Source organism: Cygnus olor, chromosome 25, assembly GCF_009769625.2.
Source record: "Cygnus olor isolate bCygOlo1 chromosome 25, bCygOlo1.pri.v2, whole genome shotgun sequence".
Taxonomy (NCBI): domain Eukaryota; kingdom Metazoa; phylum Chordata; class Aves; order Anseriformes; family Anatidae; genus Cygnus; species Cygnus olor.
In genome coordinates this window covers 1,227,545-1,247,786 of record NC_049193.1, presented here as the reverse complement: position 1 = coordinate 1,247,786, position 20,242 = coordinate 1,227,545, and the positions used below count along the sequence as shown (strand labels likewise).

The following is a 20,242-nucleotide window of genomic DNA, read 5'->3' as shown; positions in this document are numbered from 1 at the left end:
CCCTACGCCGTGAGGCGTAGGGGCGGGGGCGTCCGGGCGCAGGCCCCGCCAGCTCTTCTCGCCCTCCCCACACCTCGCGAGACTTCGCGGCTCTCGCGAGAGGTGGCGCGGCCCGGGGATGGCGGCGGCCGGCGCCGTGTGAGGCGGGCGCGGAGCGGCCCCGGGGGCCTCCCCCCGGCCCTTCCTCAGGCGACACCGGCGCCGAGGCCCCTCCGCGGGCCTCCCCTCCCCGCCCCCGCGACATGAAGGCGGCGCCGGGCGGTGCCGAGGGTGAGTAGTGCCGCCCAGCGACAGCGGGCCGCGGCGGGGGGGGGGGGGACCGAGGGGAGGCCGCGGCCTCGCCGGTGGGGCCCGGGGATGAGGAGCGGGGGGGGTACGGGGATGGGAGGGGTCCAGCCGCCCCCCCCCAGCCTTCAGAGGGGCGACAGGCCCGGTGGCACCGGGCTGGGCCCGCCCCAGAGCCGTGCCCGCCCCAGAGCCGTGCCCGCAGCTCCCGGAGCTGTTGGTGAGGGAAATGAGGAGAGAAACGGTCAGGAAGGGGCCAGGAATTCTCGTCAGGAAGCGGGCAGGCGCTGGGGCGGGTTGGGCAGGAGGTGGTGGCGTCGCCGTCCCTTGGCGGGGGTTAAGGAAAGTTGGACGTGGTGCTGAGGGACATGGTTAGTGGGTGACTGGCGACATTGGCGACGGGGGGGTGGCCGGGCCAGGTGGTCCTGGAGGTCTCTTCTAACCTTAACGATTCTAGGACTCTATGAAATAAAGGCAGCAGCCTCAGCACGTCACAGCTCAGCCTGTCCCCGCGCTGCGAGGGATCCGCTCTGTGAGCATGAACCTATTGGGAAAAGGCAAGCACTTGCCAGGGGTTCCAGGCCACAGGGCAAGAGGCAGCGGACGCCCAGGTGGCACTGGCTGAACACCAAAGCACTTTGTCACCCTGTGGGTGACTGAGTCCCCGGTGGGTTGCCCTGAGCTTGTGGACCCTCCCCTGTCAGGAGAAGTTCAGAAGCCAGCTGGACGTGGTCCTGGGTCCCCAGCCACAAGTGGCCCTGCTGCAGCAGGGGTTGCTCCAGGTGGACCCAGGTGCCCTCGCCAACCTCAGCCAGCGTGGGCTTGTAACGGGGCTGGGAGGTGTCAAGTGTCGGAAAGCGTTTAACAGGCGCTCAGTTATTTTGTACCCTTGGACTTGGTGGTGCCAGCGTCAGCTCTGTGAACCGTGCGTGCATCAGTAACGAGAACAAAGCCTTTGAATTCCGCACCGAGGGCTTGCAGGGCTGTGTGCTGCGGCAGTTAACGTGTCACGGGCTCGTGTTTGCCTTGGAGCCAGTAGTGCCTGCGGCAGGGTTTATTTTGGCACTGATGTCTGCTGTTTTGTGTTTTTTTTTTGGCAAATGCAACTGAAGAAAAAACTCAGCACAAAGGGGGGGGGAAAAAGCTAAGTTATGGTAGTACCAAAGCCCACGTTCTCTTGTGTAAGGCTTCTCTTGGCTAAGGCTTTTGGTGAGGGAAGGTCTGTGAGATCCTCGCTGTACAAGAAGGTGGAAGAGTGAACAGTGAGGGGGAACCCCGGGAATTAAGCGTAACATCTCTTCTTTACTTCTCTGTTCCTTATCATGGGGAAGCTTCATCTTCAGGCCACGCTGTCGTAGCCCCGAACAGGCTGCCAGCGTATTCCTGTCGTGCCAGAACTTGTCCCGACGGGGCTGGGTCATTCAGGGAGGGGCCGTGCAGAAGAGGAGCCCTTCTCCAACGGGCCCTTAGGCCCTTGAGGGACCTCTAGGTTTTGATGGCTGGTGATGTATTCTTAACGCTTATTGAGCCTTAAAGTCTAGGTTGCAGGGGTAAAACAGTAATAAATATATATATATATATATTCTTGAAATCATTCATAGCTTAAAGGTAGAAAGAGTTATTGTTACAACTGCCAGGCTGTGTTACTTGTAAAACCTGCAGATATTTCTTGGTCTCTCTCCTGAGTTGTCCCCGTGGTTTGTCTCGCAGAAGCGGAGAAGCTGAACAAGATGAGCACTCTCTTAGAAAGACTTCACGCAAAGTACAACCAGAACAGGCCTTGGACAGAAACCATGAAGCTAGTCCGTCAAGTCATGGTGAGAAGGGCTGGGATCCGAGTAGGAGGGTGCTGGAGTTCCTTTGCTGTTCGTTCTGTTGTTGGCTTGTTGGATCTCTGCAAAGTGCTTTAGGTTTTGTTCGAGCCTTGGCTTCCTTTTGGGTGTCCTCACACCCGGCAGCGTGCAGGGAGGGGTGGGATACCCTTTACCCTTCCAGCTAGGTGAGGGTAGGGAGGAGCAGGAGGCAGGGCAGAGCTACCCCAAGGACTGCTGCATTTATCGTGGTGGTAAAAGTTTGCCTCTCTGTTTCTGTCTCCTCGTGCACAACTCTCAGCTTATGCCAGTTAAAAAGTTGTTGCGGTCTGTTGTTCCACAGGAGCACGTTGCTCAAAAAAAAATCAATTCCAGGCCTGCCTTTGTTACCTGCTTCCAAAGTGGGTGCTGTTCTCCTACAGGAATCAACATGAGGATGTAATTTCGGGATGAAATCTAATCTGCCTTTAATTACCTGAATAAACCTCACTTGACTGAACGAGAGTTGCAGCGATTCCCTCTCACTGAGTGACACACAAAAAGAACATTTTTCTTCTTCCTGGCTTAGGAAAAACGAGTTGTGATGAACTCTGGGGGGCACCAACATCTGGTGAGCTGTTTGGAGACTTTGCAGAAGGCATTAAAAGGTTGGTACATTCTGTGCATGCACTTTAGGAAATGCTTAACTGTGATATAGCGTGGAAATTCTCTGCATCGCAGAAGCAAGGTTGTTGGTAGCACAGCTCGCTGTGTTCGTGGCGCTCACGTTTCCATAAGCATGCTTCTGTCTTATGACTCAGTATCAGCCAAGATCGCTTGCGTTATTTTTATTCTTATTGCCCGTACCCGAATTCCACTCGAGGAAGAAATCCATTCTCCCTCTGTACTTCTGAGAACGTTTGTTTTTCTCTATACAAAATGTTCTGTTTCAGTTTTGAGTGCAGGTAATGTTTAGAGATGCACGTGTTAAGGTATGAGCAGACGTAGGAGTGAGTAAGGAGCTGGGGTTGTTTTAATGCCGATGTCTCATGCCAGGGAAAATGCTGAATCCTTTCAGTAAGCCTTGTTTTGTGCTTTCTCCATCCAGTCTCTTCTCTGCCTGCCATGACGGATCGCCTGGAGTCTATAGCCAGACAGAATGGGTACGTCCACTCCTTTGTTTTACGGCAAAGGCATTTCCTGTTTATCTGTACACATCGTAATCTCACTGCTGGTTTGATTGTTTTTTGTGTGCATCTCATAGCAATTTTTGTTTTGTTTTGTATGTAAGCCTTGGATCTCACCTTAGTGCAAATGGCACTGAATGTTACATCACTTCAGACATGTTCTATGTGGAAGTCCAGTTAGATCCTACAGGGCTGCTGTGTGATGTCAAGGTGGCTCACCACGGAGAAAACCCTGTGGTACGTATTACTGAGAAAGACGAGCATAATACCTTTTTGGTTTTGGAACTGTGGTTTCGCCTCCCTTTTGTTTGAGCAGAGAAAAAATCACGCTGAATGTCCTGCGACACCTAGCATTGTGCCTTTGCTGCTCGCTTGTTCTAATGGAGGGTCAGAGCCCCCGTGGCGTAGTCTGCGAGGAGCGTTTTACTCATGGCCTCTCTTTTTCTTTGAGTAGCGTTCCAACTGGAAAAATGATTTGAGGAAGTTGTCGGTGTGTTTCTGAGGATTTTATTTCTGGAGGAAGGACAGGGAAGTGAGTCTTAAAAAACTTAAATCTGTGAACGGAAAGCACTAAGATGTGGAATGTTATGGTTAAGATCCTGAAAGAAAGGGGCTTTACTTCCCTCCTCCACAGGTGTGAGAGTTTGAACTTGCCCTTTATGTTGGTGTAGCTGCTCTTCTGAAAACAGGCCGTTTTTATATCTCTGTGAGGTCGTAGGCTTTCAACTTACGGTGTCACAATTTTAAAAGCTTATTCCAAATCAGTTCTTTAAGAAGAAAGAACACTGCTTGTGTTTGTTCCAAGGGGGGTTGACGAGCAGAACTAGAAACATAGCAACGTGTAGTTGTGAGCATATTGTTGCTTCTCATCTAAAGATGATGCTCAAAAACTTCACCGTTGTAATATTTTACAGTTGCTGTGCTGCACAAAGGCTTAATCTGATGCGTTTGACATTGACGTTGCTGCATCTTCTTTCCTTTTCAGAGTTGTCCAGAACTGGTGCAACATCTGAGGTGAGCAACAAGAATTGGTGGTTACATTTTCGGGTTGGCTTCTCTTTGCAGTGTTGATGTGATGCTGTTTCATGCCTGGAAACACAAAACATTTCAAAACTGTTCTTTCCCCATAAAGTCTCTCCTCCTCAGGGGATTTTCTGGCTTTGGGTCAGATGTTTCTGATCCTGACTACCATGCCTGGCATCTTGGGAGCCACAGCACAACATTCATCAGAATTGTTAAAGCTGGATCATTTCAAGAAGGCATCGTTTAGCTGTCATGTAGCAAAAGTCTATTCTAAAGTGACTTAATGTTTGTATTAATATAGCTTTTAAAAGTTAAGCCTTATCTGCAACAAATTTGAACGCATGTTACTTTTTCTCCTTCTTGCTTTCAGAGAGAAAAATTTTGATGAATTTTCTAAGCATCTAAGGGGACTTGTGAACCTGTATAAGTTGCCAGGAGACAAGTAAGTCTAGAATATGTACGATATTTATTTATGTCCGTGTACATGCAATTAAACCTACCAGCTTTTAGCTTTGTGCTTAAATTTTCATTGTGCCTGTGATCCTGCTGACTTCATCACCATGGCTTGCGTGCGAACACAGTGGGCTGGAAGGATTTAATGCAGAGCAGTGGGAATACAGATCGAAAAGTTAAAATTTCTAAATGCTCAATCTGATAGGAAGTACTGCAGCTTGTCAGCCATCGGTTTGTGAGTTGCGTTTCTTTGCATGGTTCCTTTTCATTTTTCTTTTTTTCTTTTTTTTTCTCCCCAGCAAACTTAAAACTAAAATGTACTTGGCTCTACAGTCTTTGGAGCTGGATCTCTCAAAAATGGCAGGGATGTATTGGTAAGAACATCTCTATGGTTTGCTTTTTCTTTTTTTTAATTAATTGCGGTATCACATTGACTGATTATAATAATGCCAAGTACTGTATATCCATGAAGCGTCACATCAATCCCTATAAATTGTGACTTTATTGCTAAAAAGCGCAGTGCTGAGGTTATAGAAGGATCATGCTGGCAGGAGAGTGATAAAGAGAGACAGAAAAATCGCTCAGAGCTTTCTGGAATTTACCATTGTCCTTTTTAACTACAGAATTCAACTGAAGGAAAGTCTGGAAGGCCAAAAAAAGTTCATGATTAGATGGATTAGTGGTAACAACTGTTTTACAGTCAGAAACGAAGAAACATCTGACCCCCTTTTACTACTGTAGATTCAGGAGATAAACCATTCATGCTGTAGGAATAAAAAGTACCTTCTGCTTTGCCTATGACACTGTGAAGATTAAAATAGCTACTTCTGTGACTGAGCGGTGTGTATATCGAGTTAAAATCTTAGACTGCCATCAGGACATGAATTCTGGCTTCAGATATGGCTCTAGCTTGTTACAGACCTGTGATTGCCTCTCTTGCAGGCAAGCCACCAATGCAAATCCGCTCGACAAGATTCTTCATGGCAGTGTTGGCTATCTCACCCCCAGGAGTGGAGGTATCTCTGATAAACGCTTAAAAAAGGAAGGAAAAAGTTGGTTTGGTTCAGGGTCCCCTTTATTAATGTTAGTTGGAAATTAACTGGTGGTAATAAAGAAAAATGCTAATCAAAGAGGGACAAGGTGGTTGAATATTTGTAAGTCGCACGTGATCCGGAAAGGCAGTCTTCCGTTACAAAGCTACGTCTGTGGCTGTGACAGCAGAGAACAGCTTTCAAGGTGCACTAGGAGCTCTGTGCGGCGTGTGCTGTTCTAATGCAAACATCAGGTGGTTACAGGGGCTAGTAATGACGGGGTTAACCTGCGGCATCAGGATGCCCGCTCATAAGCCTCTCTCCCACAGGTCTCCTTATGAATCTCAAGTATTATGTCTCGCCCTATGATTTATTTGAAGACGGCACTGGAGCCCCCGTTATTTTGCATGAGAACAATGGTAGGTCGCCTTTGGAAGCTACTGTGGGCTTACTGCTGCTTGAAGGAGAGAAGAAAGCAGAAGTCCAGGGGAGCACTCTGGCTGCCCCCTGCTGTCACTCTGTAATACGAGGAAAGCAGAGGCTGCCTTACAGAGGACACGGGTTTAATTAGTACCTGAGTAAATGCCGTCTGAGCTGACCATCTTCTTGAGCCTCGCGGCTGTTCTGGAGTTTGAATTGGGCTACTACCAGTGGTGGCAGTCTGCAGACAGAGCCTTTGTCCTTAGGATGAATTTCATTGTTAACATGCGAGTTGTTTTATTGTCGGAATATTTGGGTATTCCCATCTGCTGTCCTACTGTAAGATTGTCTTTCATGCGTGTGTGTGGATATTTGTCTTTTGGTAAAATGACAAAACCCAGCACCAGTTAAAACTGAGGCTGGTCTTGGAAAAGAAAAGGGTGAAATTATTACAAAGCAAAACAATAAATGGCTTTGAAAGAACATACTACAGACTGGCAAATGTATCTGAAATATGTTTTAGGAATTATGCCACTGATCAACCTTGTAAGAAAAATAGTGTTAGGTAGCACAACTAACTTGTTCGGCTGTAGTCCTTTTAGTGATAGCAGTGAATGCTGAGAACTCTGCTCTGTGGAGGAAGCAATGCGTTTCCACCGTACTGATATTTAGTTCATAAAGGCTGCGTTGTTTTTTCATCACCTTATGTTGTTCTCTTTTTTTTTCTTGCCTTCTCTTGCAGTTCCTCGATCTTTAGGAATGAATGTGTCGGTAACAGTCGAGGGAACCATGGCGATGTACAAACTTCCAATTGCACCACTGATTATGGGCTCTCATCCAGTTGACAGCAAAGGGTAAGCAAAGGACCTATCGGCCAGGCCTTTCTCAGTGGCCTTGGTTAGACGCCAACTCAATATTCAGCCCTCTTTTGAAGTCAGAGTGGGGAGATGGCTGCGTGATGTCACAGCATTATATGAAGCTGAGAAATGGGTATTTCAGGCACGTGACATGCTTTTGAGGACTGTCTTTTAATTTTTAAGAAGGTATACCAGTCTGCTTGTATCTGAGCTAGCTGCAAATTGTACATCTGGCACACGCGATCATGCCCTGCATCTAAAAAGACCATGTATTAACTTGATTTTCCAGAACTCCATCTTTCTCATCAATCACCAGTGCCAACAGTGTGGACTTACCAGCTTGTTTCTTCTTGAAATTCCCACGTCCCATTCCAGTGTCTCGAGCTTTCATTCAGAAACTTCAGAGCTGCACAGGTGAGCGGCAGATCTGTGAGACGGACACTCCCTAGGTTCTTATCAAAAAACTGCTGCTATTTTTTAAAACACGCCATGAAAGTTGCTTAAGGTTTTGTGCTGTTTTTGGTAAGAACCAGAGAGGTTTGTTTCAGTAGATAGTAACTCCTCTGGCCCACCATCACCTTCCAGCTCCCAGTGTTATCATTCTGTGCCATTTTGTTTCCTCAGGTATTCCACTGTTCGACACACCACCACCGTTTGTACCCTTGTATGAGTTGATCACGCAGTTTGAATTGTCTAAGGAGGCTGACCCTGTACCGTTAAACCACAATATGCGCTTCTATGCAGTAAGTACGTCATTACAACCAGGGCATTATACTTGTAGATGAGCAGTGTGGGGGGGGGTTCATCTGTTCTGGGCCTCCTTCAAGGAGGATAAAGGAAATTGGTACAGCATTTGTTCGTGGGGAAAGACTGTGCTACCCAGTCATTAGAATTCTGATACGGACACGACCACAGTAATTAGGAAAATAAACTATTTTGTCTTAAATGTGGATTTGTCATAATATGCGTTCCCACAGAATTATTTGTGTCTACATCTGACCTGTTCTCTGATCTGAAAGATGGATGCAAAGGCTATTTGGTCACGCTGGTGCGTAAGCCGATGTGCGCACACCCAGTGAGGTTGCAGGGGTTGTTTTCTTTCTCTTTAGCTAAAATTGTGTACCAGAAAGCTTTATGTGGACTGGGTGACGTAAATAAAGGTGAAATGACACAGGGCAAACCTTGAATAAATGACTTCAAATTTAGACACGTGAGTTGGCTCTTCAGAAGGTCTGTTGGCTGTTCTTGGGTAGCAGGTGAGAAGAACACTGAAGGTAGCTGCAGCAGTGTTCTAGAGGCTAGACCGGGCTTGTGGGAAGACATCAGGATCACCTGTGATGTTTGCAGTTTTCATTGATTTTGTGTGCAAATAAATAAACATATAAGAAATGGAAAGTGACTTAGTAGTGAAAAATCCCTTGCAGTCAAAGTGCAGCTGCAGTAATGACAGCAGAGGTATTGGAGAGGTCAGCATTGCCAGATTCTGTCCTTTCCTTTTTCTTTGGACTGCAATTTGTGGCTGAATCACTTGCATCACTTGGGAGAAATCCTACTTCTTAAATTAGGAGATCTGTCACTGACTATTAACTTCAGAGGGTTTCTCTTTCCAGAGAAGGGGATGCCGTGCCACACGAAGCTGTTGTAGTGGGGGACAGTTAATGCTGTTTGGCAATACTGCTGCTGAGGAGCCAAAGTCCTGTCTTGCTTGTTCGGGTCTGCTTGTCATTTAATGGAAGGAAGATGTCTTCATTGTCATTTTCAGCCAGAAAGGTGGCTTGGCGTCATTTAGATCTGGAGCCTGCTCTTTCCTCCTTAGATGTCTGTTATCGCCTTGTACCCAGCACTGGCTGGAGTAAAGCAGAAATTGTTTGTCAGGCTCTTCCAGGACAGCAGCACTGTTACTTTCTGAACAAGGATGCTCCTCTCCCAGATGGAAGAAGCCTCCAAGGAACACTGATCAGTAAAATCGCCTTCCAGCACCCTGGACGGGTTCCTCTCATCCTTAATTTGATCAGACATCAGGTGGCATACAACACACTAATCGGCAGCTGCGTCAAGCGAACAGTTTTAAAAGAAGGTGGGTACGACATCAAGTGGAATACAATGTGGGGATAATAAGGAGCTGTGGGTGATTTTCCCAGGTGTAGGAATTAGCAGTAAGGCCCATGCTGCTTCCCTTTTTCTTTTCTCTTCTATATGGGTGTATTGAGCTGGCGCCTCTGGTTCATCTCCTGTGTTCCCTAATGTAATAGTTCCCATGTCTTTCAGATTCTCCTGGGATCCTGCAGTTTGAAGTTTGTCCGCTCTCTGACTCCTGTTTCAGTGTATCCTTTCAGCACCCTGTGAATGACTCCCTAGTGTGTGGTAAGTGGTCTCGCTAAAAGCATGATGTATTTAGAGGCAGGACGGCAGGGTTTTCTTCCATCGTAACCAGAATTTTTCTCTCTTCTAAATGCCTTCTCTCTTTCAGTGGTAATGGATGTGCAAGACTCCACTCATGTGAACTGTAAGCTGTACAAAGGGCTATCTGATGCTCTTATCTGTACGGATGATTTCATTGCCAAAGTTGTTCAAAGGTAAGCTGGATGTTTTTGTTCCGACGTTCCGTGTTGCTTACAGTGATGTTTGTAAGCTAATATGCAGGAGCTTGCAAGTACAATTAATTGCACATGCCTTTGATAGCATCCTACCAAGTTTCTTATATTGCAGAAAATTCAGCTTTCAGGAGGAGAAGCGACAATGCAAAAACAGGCTCCAAAAGTAACCCAGAAGCAGCTAAAATTAGTGGTAGAATAGCGAAAATTTTAATTGCTTTCCCATATTCCCAGGATTTCTGTGTAATGATCAGGATAAGTGATTTCTATCCAGAGTGTTTTCCATAAGAGTAAGCGTCATTATCCCGGTTTCATAACCGGGATGAGCCGAGGTGCGGGCAGACTGCGTGGCACGTCTGTGGTTACTCAGCCGACCAGCGCCGGAGCCAGAGAGGTGGCTCAGACCTTCTGAGTCAGTCTGGTGCCATGCCTGTAGGACCAGGCTCTCAGGTTCACTCCTTTCTGTTTTATGAGCTGTAACAGACAGGAGATATTTCATGTTTAAGAACATATCGGTGAGTACCGTGGCTTTAGTAATGGCATGCCTCTGTTCAGGGCACTCCAAATCGTGTGGATGAACTCTGTTGTATTTCTCCTGGTCGTTTTTGGAGTCATTCTGTCTGTGAGTGAGTTTTACATGCGGTTGTTTGGAGGAGAGGCAAACCTGGTGCCCTACTGAAAATTCCATTCCAAACATTGAACCCTAGCTACTTATTTTTGGGTGTGTGTCCGAGGTGCCTGCCTGTTTATGCTTTCTCCTCTAGCTGGTTGCTTTCAAAGTCTTGTAAAATGTGAAAGAGCTCCCCTGCAGGTTGTCATTTAGCCAGGTCTTTTATCAAGGTTACTCCACCCCAGCCACCATGGAGCCATGCAGAACGCAGCAGAATGTTAACAGTGCACAGCATAGACCTCTTGAGTGAGAATAGCTATCTTTATTTCAGAACATTATAGGGTAGTTGACCTTGAGGAGAATGTGACAGTATCATTGATTTTTACAGGACTGCAGGAAGTGTAAGGCTTGCCAAGCTTAGACAAAGGTGTTCCCTAGCAGAATCAGAGTAACAACCCAGACTGCATCCTGTGCTTTAACTACAAGATTATCATCTGTCAGCTATTAATTATTAGAGTTAGTTGACTGATTAATTATCCCTGCATTTGTGATTGCACGACACAGTTGTCTCATGGCTGGATAAGCACGGTGGGGTAAGTATGAATACAAACAGAGCAGCAAGGCATTTACGGTGCCTGGACCTGTTGCTCTCTTGTGCCCACGAGCCTCACTGCTTGCTTTGATGAAGGTCTTAAAACCGCTTTGGTGAGCGTCGCTGTAGGGCAGCAAGATGCCTGCTAAACCCTTTGCCTTGTGTCTTGCAGATGTATGTCCATTCCCGTGACCATGCGAGCAATTCGCAGAAAAGCAGAAACGATTCAAGCAGACACACCAGCCTTGTCCCTCATTGCAGAAACAGTAGAAGATATGGTGAAGAAAAATCTTCCCCCAGCCAGCAGCCCAGGGTATGGCATGACCACAGGCAGCAACCCAATGAGTGGTACCACTACCCCAACAAACACTTTTCCTGGGGGGCCCATCACTACTTTGTTTAACATGAGCATAAGCATGAAAGAGAGGCATGACTCGGTGGGCCATGGGGAGGACTTCAGCAAAGTGTCTCAGAACCCTATTCTCACTAGTTTGTTGCAGATCACAGGGAATGTGGGGTCTACCATTGGCTCAAGTCCAACCCCTCCCCATCACACACCACCACCAGTATCCTCACCAGCAAGCAACACCAAGAACCACCCCATGCTCATGAACCTTCTTAAAGAGAATCCCCCTCAGGATTTCTCCACTCTGTATGGGAGCAGCCCTCTCGAAAGGCAGAACTCTTCCTCTGGCTCTCCCAGAATGGAAATGGGCCCTGGGGGGAATAAGCAAAAGAAAAAAAAATCCCGCATGCCAGCCGACAAGCCCAAGCATCAGACTGAGGATGATTTCCAGAGGGAGCTCTTCTCAATGGATGTTGACTCCCAGAATCCCATTTTTGATGTCAACATGACTGCAGATACCCTGGACACCCCTCACATTACTCCAGCACCCAGCCAATGCAGCACTCCTCCTACTACATACCCGCAGCCTATACCTCACTCGCAGCCCAGTATTCAGAGAATGGTTCGACTCTCTAGTTCGGACAGCATTGGAGCCGATGTTACTGATATCCTTTCGGATATAGCAGAGGAGGCTTCCAAGCTACCCACCACTAACGAGGACTGCCCGCCCATTGGTACTCCAGTGAGAGACTCTTCTAGTTCAGGACATTCACAAAGTGCCCTCTTTGACCCCGATGTTTTTCAGACGAACAATAGCGAGAACCCGTACACAGACCCAGCAGACCTGATAGCAGATGCTGCTGTGAGCCCCAACAGTGATTCTTCAAACCATTTTTTTCCAGACGGGGTAGATTTCAATCCTGACTTGCTGAACAGTCAGAGCCAAAGCGGCTTTGGGGAGGAGTACTTTGATGAGAGTAGTCAGAGTGGAGACACGGATGATTTCAAGGGCTATGCATCCCAGGCTCTAAGTACTTTGGGGGTACAAGTATTAGGGGGCGATGGGGGGGAAAATAAGTTTAAGGGGAGCAATCAGTCCGATACAGTAGATTTTAGTATTATCGCAGCTGCAAGCAAAGCACTGGGGTCCTCTGACATCATGGAGCACCACAGTGGAGGTCAGAGCCCCTTACTGAATACAGGGGATTTAGGAAAAGAAAAGTCTCAGAAACGGGTAAAGGAAGGCAATGGTTCTGGAGGTAACCTGGCAGGTCCTGGAATAGATGGGAAGCCGGGGAAGCGCAGCCGGACGCCATCCAGTGACGGCAAAAGCAAAGAGAAACTCCCGAAGCGGAAGAAGCAGGAGACAGACGGGAAATCTCCATCTCACAGTTCATCGAACAGGCCTTTCACGCCACCAGCGAGCACTGGTGGGTCCAAATCTCCTGGCAGTTCAGGCAGATCTCAGACTCCTCCCGGTGTGGCTACTCCTCCTATTCCAAAAATCACCATTCAGATCCCAAAAGGAACAGTGACTGTGGGCAAACCGTCTTCTCACGGCCAGTATACCAGTAGCGGCTCTGTCACCTCCTCCAGCAGCAAAAGCCATCATAGCCATTCTTCCTCCTCCTCCTCTTCCTCCTCCTCGTCAACCTCAGGCAAAATGAAAAGCAGCAAGTCAGAAGGGTCTTCGGGCTCAAAGATGAGCAGCAGCCTCTACTCAAGCCAAGGTGGCTCAAGTTCAGGTCAGTCCAAAAGCTCGGCTCAGTCGGTGGGAAAGCCTGGATCCTCCCCCATCACCAAGCATGGCCTCAGCAGCGGGTCTGGAAGTACCAAGATGAAACCTCAAGGAAAGCCATCGTCGCTTATGAACCCTTCCATGAGTAAACCAAACATCTCGCCATCTCATTCTAGACCTTCAGGAGGTTCTGACAAGCTTGCTTCTCCCATGAAACCTGTTCCAGGTACTCCCCCGTCATCGAAGGCAAAGTCACCTATCAGTTCAGGTTCTGGAGGCTCTCACATGTCTGGGACTGGATCGAGCTCGAGTATGAAATCGTCTTCAGGAATGGGATCCTCTGGGTCCATGTCACAAAAGCCGCCTCCTTCATCGAATTCTTCCACGGCATCTTCATCTTCCTTTTCATCTAGCGGGTCTTCCATGTCTTCATCTCAAAACCAGCATGGAAGTTCCAAAGGCAAGTCTCCCAGCAGAAACAAGAAGCCATCTCTGACTGCAGTCATAGACAAACTTAAACACGGGGTTGTCACTAGCGGGCCTGGTGGAGATGACCCGATGGATGGACAAATGGGGCCAAGTTCCAATTCCTCAAGCCATACTATGTCCTCCAAACACAATATGTCTGGGGGGGAGTTCCAGGGCAAACGCGAGAAGAGTGACAAAGAGAAATCTAAAGTCTCTGTTTCCGGAGGATCTGTTGACTCTTCCAAGAAGAATTCAGATTCCAAAAATGTCGGAAGCACCGGAGTGGCCAAAATTATCATCAGCAAGCATGATGGTGGTTCCCCTAGTATTAAAGCCAAAGTAACTTTGCAGAAACCTGGGGAAGGAGGTGGGGATAGCTTAAGGCCTCAGATGGCTTCTTCCAAAAGCTACGGATCCCCTCTAATCAGTGGGTCTACTCCAAAACACGAACGCTGCTCTCCCAGCCACAGTAAGTCACCAGCATACACTCCCCAAAACATAGACAGTGAGAGTGAGTCGGGCTCTTCCATAGCAGAGAAATCCTATCAGAACAGCCCCAGCTCTGACGATGGCATTAGGCCACTGCCTGAATATAGCTCAGAAAAACATAAGAAGCACAAAAAAGAGAAGAAAAAGGTGAAAGACAAAGACCGGGACAGAGACCGGGATCGGGACAAAGAAAGAGACAAGAAGAAATCTCACAGCATCAAGCCAGAGAGCTGGTCTAAATCCCCGATTTCAGCTGACCAGTCTCTCTCCATGGCCAGCAGCGCTATGCTCTCGGCCGAGCGACCGTCCCGGGCTAGCCCCGAGTTTTTGATCGGGGAAGAAGATGATGATCTCATGGATGTTGCTCTAATTGGCAATTAATTTTCGTAGTATCTTTGAAAGATACTAAGTATCAGGACCTGCGGGTTCTAGAGATGGAAAGAAGGGAACCATTCGTTGCAAACCTGCCACGCTGATGTCGATGAGGTGTTTTAAGAGAAAAAAAAAAAGTATTTCCAAGGATCTCCAAAGTTCACACAGAACGTGTGAGTGCCAGCAGCTCATTCTGCAAGCCAGGTTCCTGACTGTGGCCTTCATCCTACGGACACTTACACTCATTCTTAATTTATAAGTATTAATAGGCCCATTAGAGGTAATGGGTATAAAGCTAAGTGTGCGTGTAAGCGTGGGAGCAGACCTCCAACTGGTGCAAACAAACATAGGCTATTCTGGGAGAATCTGAGTTCCTCTGCCCCTCTTCCCCCTCAGACAGAGTTGGTTTTGCTTTTAGGAAGTTTTAAGCTAATTATTTTAAGGCATATTTTAGGGCTGGGTTTTACTCTTTTAAAAAGGGTGGTTGGAGGAAAGAAAAAAAAAGTGCTTTTTAGTTATTTTTGTGGCATTTCTTCGTTCATTGCCTGACTGGGAGCAGTGCTGAGGAACTTTGTCTTCCTCTGGCGTGGGCTGCGGAGTCAGCCACTGTGAGGGATGTTGGCGTTTTATTCCAGGTCGAAGTGATGAAGGAATGCTGTCGAATTTTTTACTTCCCTTTCATTTTAGCTATTTATTTATGTCCGTATCTGAGTGCTTTATGCTGCTTGTTTTCATGCGATCTCCATTTTAATTGTACGATGGAGTCCAAAGGGACTTGAGAATTTGGGTAGAGCCTGTGGATTTGGAAAGCTCTGCACACGTGCAGCCACTGTAGCTTTGGTGAAGCTGGTAAAATTCTGGCGTGCATGGGAGCAAATCTAAATTGAAAAGGAACTCCACTGTCTTAATCTGAGCACTGCTTCCTTGTCAACCAAGCAAACAACGTCCCCAGGACCCCCGATGCTGCATTTGTAAAGAGAGAGACTGTAAGCCGCGCACGAGCCTCAGTCCTGCAAACTTTAGAGCTGTGCTAAATCCATCCACAGCGAATGCTCCGTTACTGTCGCTAGAACAGCTCGTGTGCATTCATGGTTAAAAACGGGCCTTGTTTTCTCAAGCTGTTTCTGTTGCTGAAGCGCTTAAGGTTTCTTTCTTTTTTTCTTTTTCTTTCTTTCTTTTCTTTTAACTTGCAGCACACTTCTCAAATAGTAATTCTGGTAATGCACACGAGCATTCCCTTCTCTCTCTGGGAGGTGTTAGCCTAGCACTGTGAGTCAGTCACTTCCTCGTGTTAGCACTTACACTGCTGGAAAAGCAGACCCTAACTGGTTCGTCTGGATAACAGTTGCAGCAGAAGCAGTGGTTTCCTTAAGTGATGGATTTTCCCCTTTTGGCTGGAATTAAGAGCGTGACTCAGGCATCCTCTGTGGTCTTATCTTGTGGTCCCTGAAAGGAGAAGAGACTCAGGAGCGTGTTTTATTTTTAAAAGCAGTTAAATGTGATTTGCTGAAGAAGAAATGTGGGAAATCGCGAGTTCTCCATTCGAATTTTGTACTGGCAGAGTCCTGCTCCCACTGGATTTTGGCATTGACTCCTGGAGGCCAGGATTTCACCTGTGGGAAGGAGATTAGACTTCGGGGATGCAGCCTGAAAACATGTCAAGGATTTAAGTTTCTTTTAAACACAGACATTTCCAGTCCTGCTTACGGTCTGACCCCAGTGATATTCCAGGCAAGCAGTTTCTTTTCTGGCTCGTTCAAAGCCATAGCAAGGTAGTTGTCTTTTCAGTAGGGTGGCAACTATTCAGTTAAGTGTAGGGGGTTTTCACCACTTCCTCCTGCCTTCAGCTTCATTCCCAGGCTCCTGCAGGGTGCAGGAGCCCTGAATTTCCTAAAGCCACCCTGAACTCCACAGAGCTGCCCTTCCTTGTATTTTCCAACAGTCATCCTTTGCTCCTTGTGGTCTGCGTTCCGTAGCTTCCCCCTCCCCAGTGCTCCCATCTTCACGTGCTGAGATGATAGAGAAGTAGTGAATAAAGCCTAAACCCGGAGCAAATGACGTTATCTTACGCAGCATCAGAATCGGATGACTGCGGGGTGCCTCTGAAGAGGATGTAAGGAATACAGCACCAGATGGCTTTATCTTGAGACCCTGCTACAGCGGCTGCACCGGGGAAGTAATACCTGCTCAGGCTCCAGCAGGTTGTCAGCTGTTTTCATTCTGCCCCCTCATTTTGTAAGTTACTTTGTTTATTTAAAAAAAAAAAAAAAAAAAAAGTCCTTTGATCTGTTCAGGGCTGTGTGAAGGTACAAACCGCCTTCAAAAGAAGCCCTCTTAAAAGTGGAATCAGGGCTGGGGATTTCACGGAGCAGTGTGCTGGACTTGTCGTTGATCGGAGTAATGTTTTACCAATGCGAAACGCAGCGAAAGTTAAAAGGAAATACTGTTCAGCTTCAGCACTGACACAGAAATGCGTTTGGAATGGAACAGCTGAACGCGTTTCCTTCTCTGCTTGCCCAAGACCAAAGTTCAATACTCTCAATTTCTCCTGCGAAAGGTGGGCGTCGCGGACACCCGCAGAAGTACAGGGAACAAAGTCTCCTCCTCTCTCAGCCTCCGCGACACCGAGCGCTGCAAGAGAAACCGGGGCCTGAACCGCGGTCGTAGCAGGCTGAAAGCTTTTGGATCCGTTTTGATGCACTGTACCCTTCCCCTTTGTACACCCTCCGTTTTGTATCGCGTGAGAAAGAGAGAGAGAGAGAGAGAGAGACCAGAGCCAGGCGCCAGCTGCATGATGCTTCTACCGCGTTGAGAGATGAGGTACGCCCGTCCCTACACAGACACTGTGTGTGTAAACGCTTGGTCTCTTACAAATGTTTTATTTTTAAAATATTTTTGCTTATTCTCGACGATATTTTACATCTTTCAGTATTGGAAAGATAAACGTGTAAACAAAATAAAAGCCAAACCTTTTAATCTCAGCTGCAGGAGCGTCCCAGGGACGTTAAAAGCCGTTCTTTCCTGGGGGGGGGCCGGGCTGCGGATCCGCGCCGTGAGCCCCGGGGGCTGCGGGGGCGGCCCTGGGAATGGCGCCGAGCTCCTTTTTCAGCCTCCTTTGCTCGTGGGGCTCCGGCCGGGCCCCCCCACCCCACCCCCGATCGCTCCCCTCGCCCCCAGCGGCCTCGGTTCGGGGCGCGCCGCGGCGGCCACGCGGGATTTTCCCGCGGTAATGACGTCACCGCGGCGCGCCGCCAGCCGGGGCCCTGATTGGCCGGCGCTGCCTCCCCCTCCCAGCACACCCGGAAGGGAGTGGCGGGGCGGGGCCGCGCCCCCCCTCGGAGCCCCCCCCGCAGCCCCCTCGGGGCGGCCCCGGGTTGGGGGGGGGAGGGGGCGCCCCGAGGGCCCCCCCCCGGTACCGGAGAAGGGGGGGGGGGGGGGCCGCAGCCCCCCGGAAGTACCGGGAGGGGGGAGGGGGTCGCGGAGGCCGGCGGCGGCGCGATGGGCGCGGCGGCCTGCGGGGTAGGTGGGCGCGGGTGGGGGGGGGGGCGGCGCGCGGAGGGAGGGAGGCGGGGGGGGGGGGGCGCGGACCGTTCCCCTCCCCCCTCCCGTTCCCGTCCCGGGGCGTCCCCGCCGCAGCGCCCCCCCCCCCCCGCCGCGCCGACCAATGAGCGGGCGCGTTGCTGGCAGGTGCCGTGTTTTTGTTTTGGGTCGAAGTTGAGGCCGGAGGAGGCGCCGCGGCGGCGGCGGGCGGAGGCCGCGAGGCACCGGCACCCCCGGGACCACCCCCCCCCACCCCGCGGGACACTCCCCCCCCCCCCCCGGTACCATCCCTCCCTCCCAGCCCCCGGCCCCGCCATGCGGCGGGAGATGAACGGGGTCACCCGGAGCCGCTTCGAGGTGAGGCCGCGGGAAGGGGGGGGGGGCGCGGGGGGGCTGGGGGGAGGGGGGGCGGTGTCCTGCGGCCCCCCCCGCGCCCGTCGGTCACCGGGAGGGGGGGGTCAGCGGGGGATGGGGGGGAAGAGACCGGGGAGGGGAAGGGGGAGGACGGAGAGGGGAAGGGTTTTTGGGGGGGGTTGGATTTGGGGGGGGTCGGGGGGGGGGGTAATTTTTTCGTCCCCGGCCCCTGAGCCGCGCGGGGGGGGGGCGCCTGCGAGCCCCGGGCCCTGTGCGGCCTCCGGGCCCTTTGTCCGCGGCCAGGCCGGGCTCGGCGCCCCCCCCCCCCCCCCGGGGGCCGCCCCGGGGCTCTGAGGGATCGGGGGGGGGGGTGCGGGGGGGGGGGGAGATTTGTGGGTTCGCGGTTTGGGGGCGGCGGCTTTTGTGTCTCGGGGGGTTTCTGTGCTCCCCCCTCTTGTGGTCACGGGTGGGCAGCTGGGAAGCAGCGCTCCGGTACCGGTTGGGGGTGTGAATTGAGCCTGCCCCCCCCCCCCCTCTCCCCCCCGGGACCCCCTCGTGGGGTTTGTTGGGTTTTTGCTTCGTGGCCCCCCCCCCCCCCCCCCCCCCCCCCCCGGGACGAGGCACCGCAGCCTGCCCGCGGGGTGGGCACGGGCAGCGGGGTTTGGTGCAGCCCCGACCCCCCTCCCCTGCACCCCCCAGCGAGCGGCCAGCTCGGGGCTCCCCTGCCCGGAGCACGCGGTTTTTCCACGTTTGGGTCTGAAGAGCCGAGCGCTGGGCTGTGCCCTCAAAAACGGGTTTATTTTTTTGGAGGGGACGCAGCCGAAGTTCGGTCGCGCCCTCCCGGACGAGCTCGCGGCGTCCCTGCCCCGGCAGCGGGAGCTCTGCGCCTGGGAGCCGTGGTTTGTGGGGACGGCCGTGCGCGGCTGCGGGGGGACTGGGAGCGGTGGTCGGGGGGGGGGGTCCTGGGGCGGCTTCGGCTCGGCGTGGAGGCCGGTGGGGAGGCTCAGCCTCCAGGCCCCGGTAAGGCACAGCTCGCCAGGGGGAGGCCGGTTGGGGCCCCCAGGACGGGGCGCGTGGTCCTCCGGTGAGCTGCGGGAGCGGGGTCCTGAGCTGCTGCTGCTGGGTTCCGAAATCCGCTCCCGAGCGGCTTTGGTAACGATTTGGTCTTACCGTAGCGATAAAATAGGGTGGCGGGGTAGGGGCTGGGCTCCTGGACGGCGGCGTGATGGGGGGTTTCTGGCGTGTGAGCGGCCAGCCCTCCCCGGAGGAACAGGGACTTGTTTCGGACGGAAGGCTGAGCCCCCCTCCCGCCCAGCCCGACAGGAGCCTGTCCCAAACGAGTCCCCTCAGAGCACGGCCACGCACCGCGGCAAAGCAAACAAAAGAGGAGAACGTCACCCGGCCCGACTCCTGACTCCCGGTGGTGGCGCTTTGATCGGAGCGGGGCCGGGCACGGCGGGGCTCTGCCTCGTGCGGTGCCCGCCTGCGGTGCCGGCCGAGCTCCAGCCCTAGGAGCCGAGCCGAGAGCAGGGGGTGGCGCTTCCCAGGCCTGGTGGGGGTGGGGGGGGGGGTGTCTGTCAGCCCCTGGCGCCCACCACGGCTTTAATATTTCATCCGTGCGCCCCTGGCTTAGGGCGCAGCTGGAGAGCAGGCGCCTCGCTGCCACCGAGTTGTCACCAAAACGGGACCGAGGCGCAGCTCTTTGGAGCGGACGCGCTCAGGGCCGCTCGGTTTCAGCAAGAAAAGAGCCGCTCAGCGCGGGAGCACCCGCACGCCTTCAGGAGTGGTGCTCCCTACAAAAACGGGCTCCCTCGGGGTCGGGCTGCCGGCATCTTCAGCACGGACGGGTCCTCGCTTTTAGGCTGTCCACGTGCAGGGAGCTTCTGCCCTGCGAAGCCTCCTTGCACCGAGCCGCGCTGCCAGGCGCGAATGGTTACAGTTGGGTTTTCGAGGCCGTGAGCAGCGCGCGCGGTCTCCCCCACGTCCTTAACCGAAAGCAAAACGACAACGAGCGCCGGCCCTGCAGCCTCCTCCGGGAGACGCCGAAACCTCCCGTTAGCAGGAGCCGATTTGGGCTGCGAGCGGCTCTTTAC

General features: G+C 51.4%; 2 protein-coding genes across 3 annotated transcripts in view; both read left to right on the top strand.

Moving 5' to 3' along the window:
* The first annotated feature begins 11 nt into the window (after positions 1 to 11).
* MED1 (mediator complex subunit 1) lies at positions 12 to 17,236 on the top strand. Its single transcript, XM_040536526.1, has 17 exons — positions 12 to 270; positions 1,996 to 2,102; positions 2,665 to 2,743; positions 3,184 to 3,238; positions 3,367 to 3,499; positions 4,248 to 4,276; positions 4,656 to 4,727; positions 5,038 to 5,112; positions 5,681 to 5,754; positions 6,099 to 6,188; positions 6,932 to 7,043; positions 7,336 to 7,460; positions 7,671 to 7,789; positions 8,922 to 9,123; positions 9,315 to 9,410; positions 9,517 to 9,622; positions 11,015 to 17,236. Exons 1-17 carry the CDS (start codon positions 243 to 245, stop codon positions 14,262 to 14,264), a joined length of 4,752 nt encoding a protein of 1,583 aa, XP_040392460.1. The 5' UTR covers positions 12 to 242; the 3' UTR covers positions 14,265 to 17,236.
* Positions 17,237 to 17,691: 455 nt separating this feature from the next.
* The window catches only part of FBXL20 (F-box and leucine rich repeat protein 20), a 37,233-nt gene continuing 34,682 nt past the window's right edge, over positions 17,692 to 20,242 (top strand). Inside the window, exon 1 of one of the 2 annotated variants that reach the window (XM_040536806.1) lies at positions 17,692 to 17,774. In XM_040536806.1, coding sequence (XP_040392740.1) covers positions 17,754 to 17,774 — 21 coding nt within the window. In that variant the 5' untranslated portion in view covers positions 17,692 to 17,753. Of the gene's footprint in view, positions 17,775 to 17,902; positions 18,153 to 20,242 lie in introns of those variants that run through there. The other variant, XM_040536805.1, reaches the window with a different exon arrangement.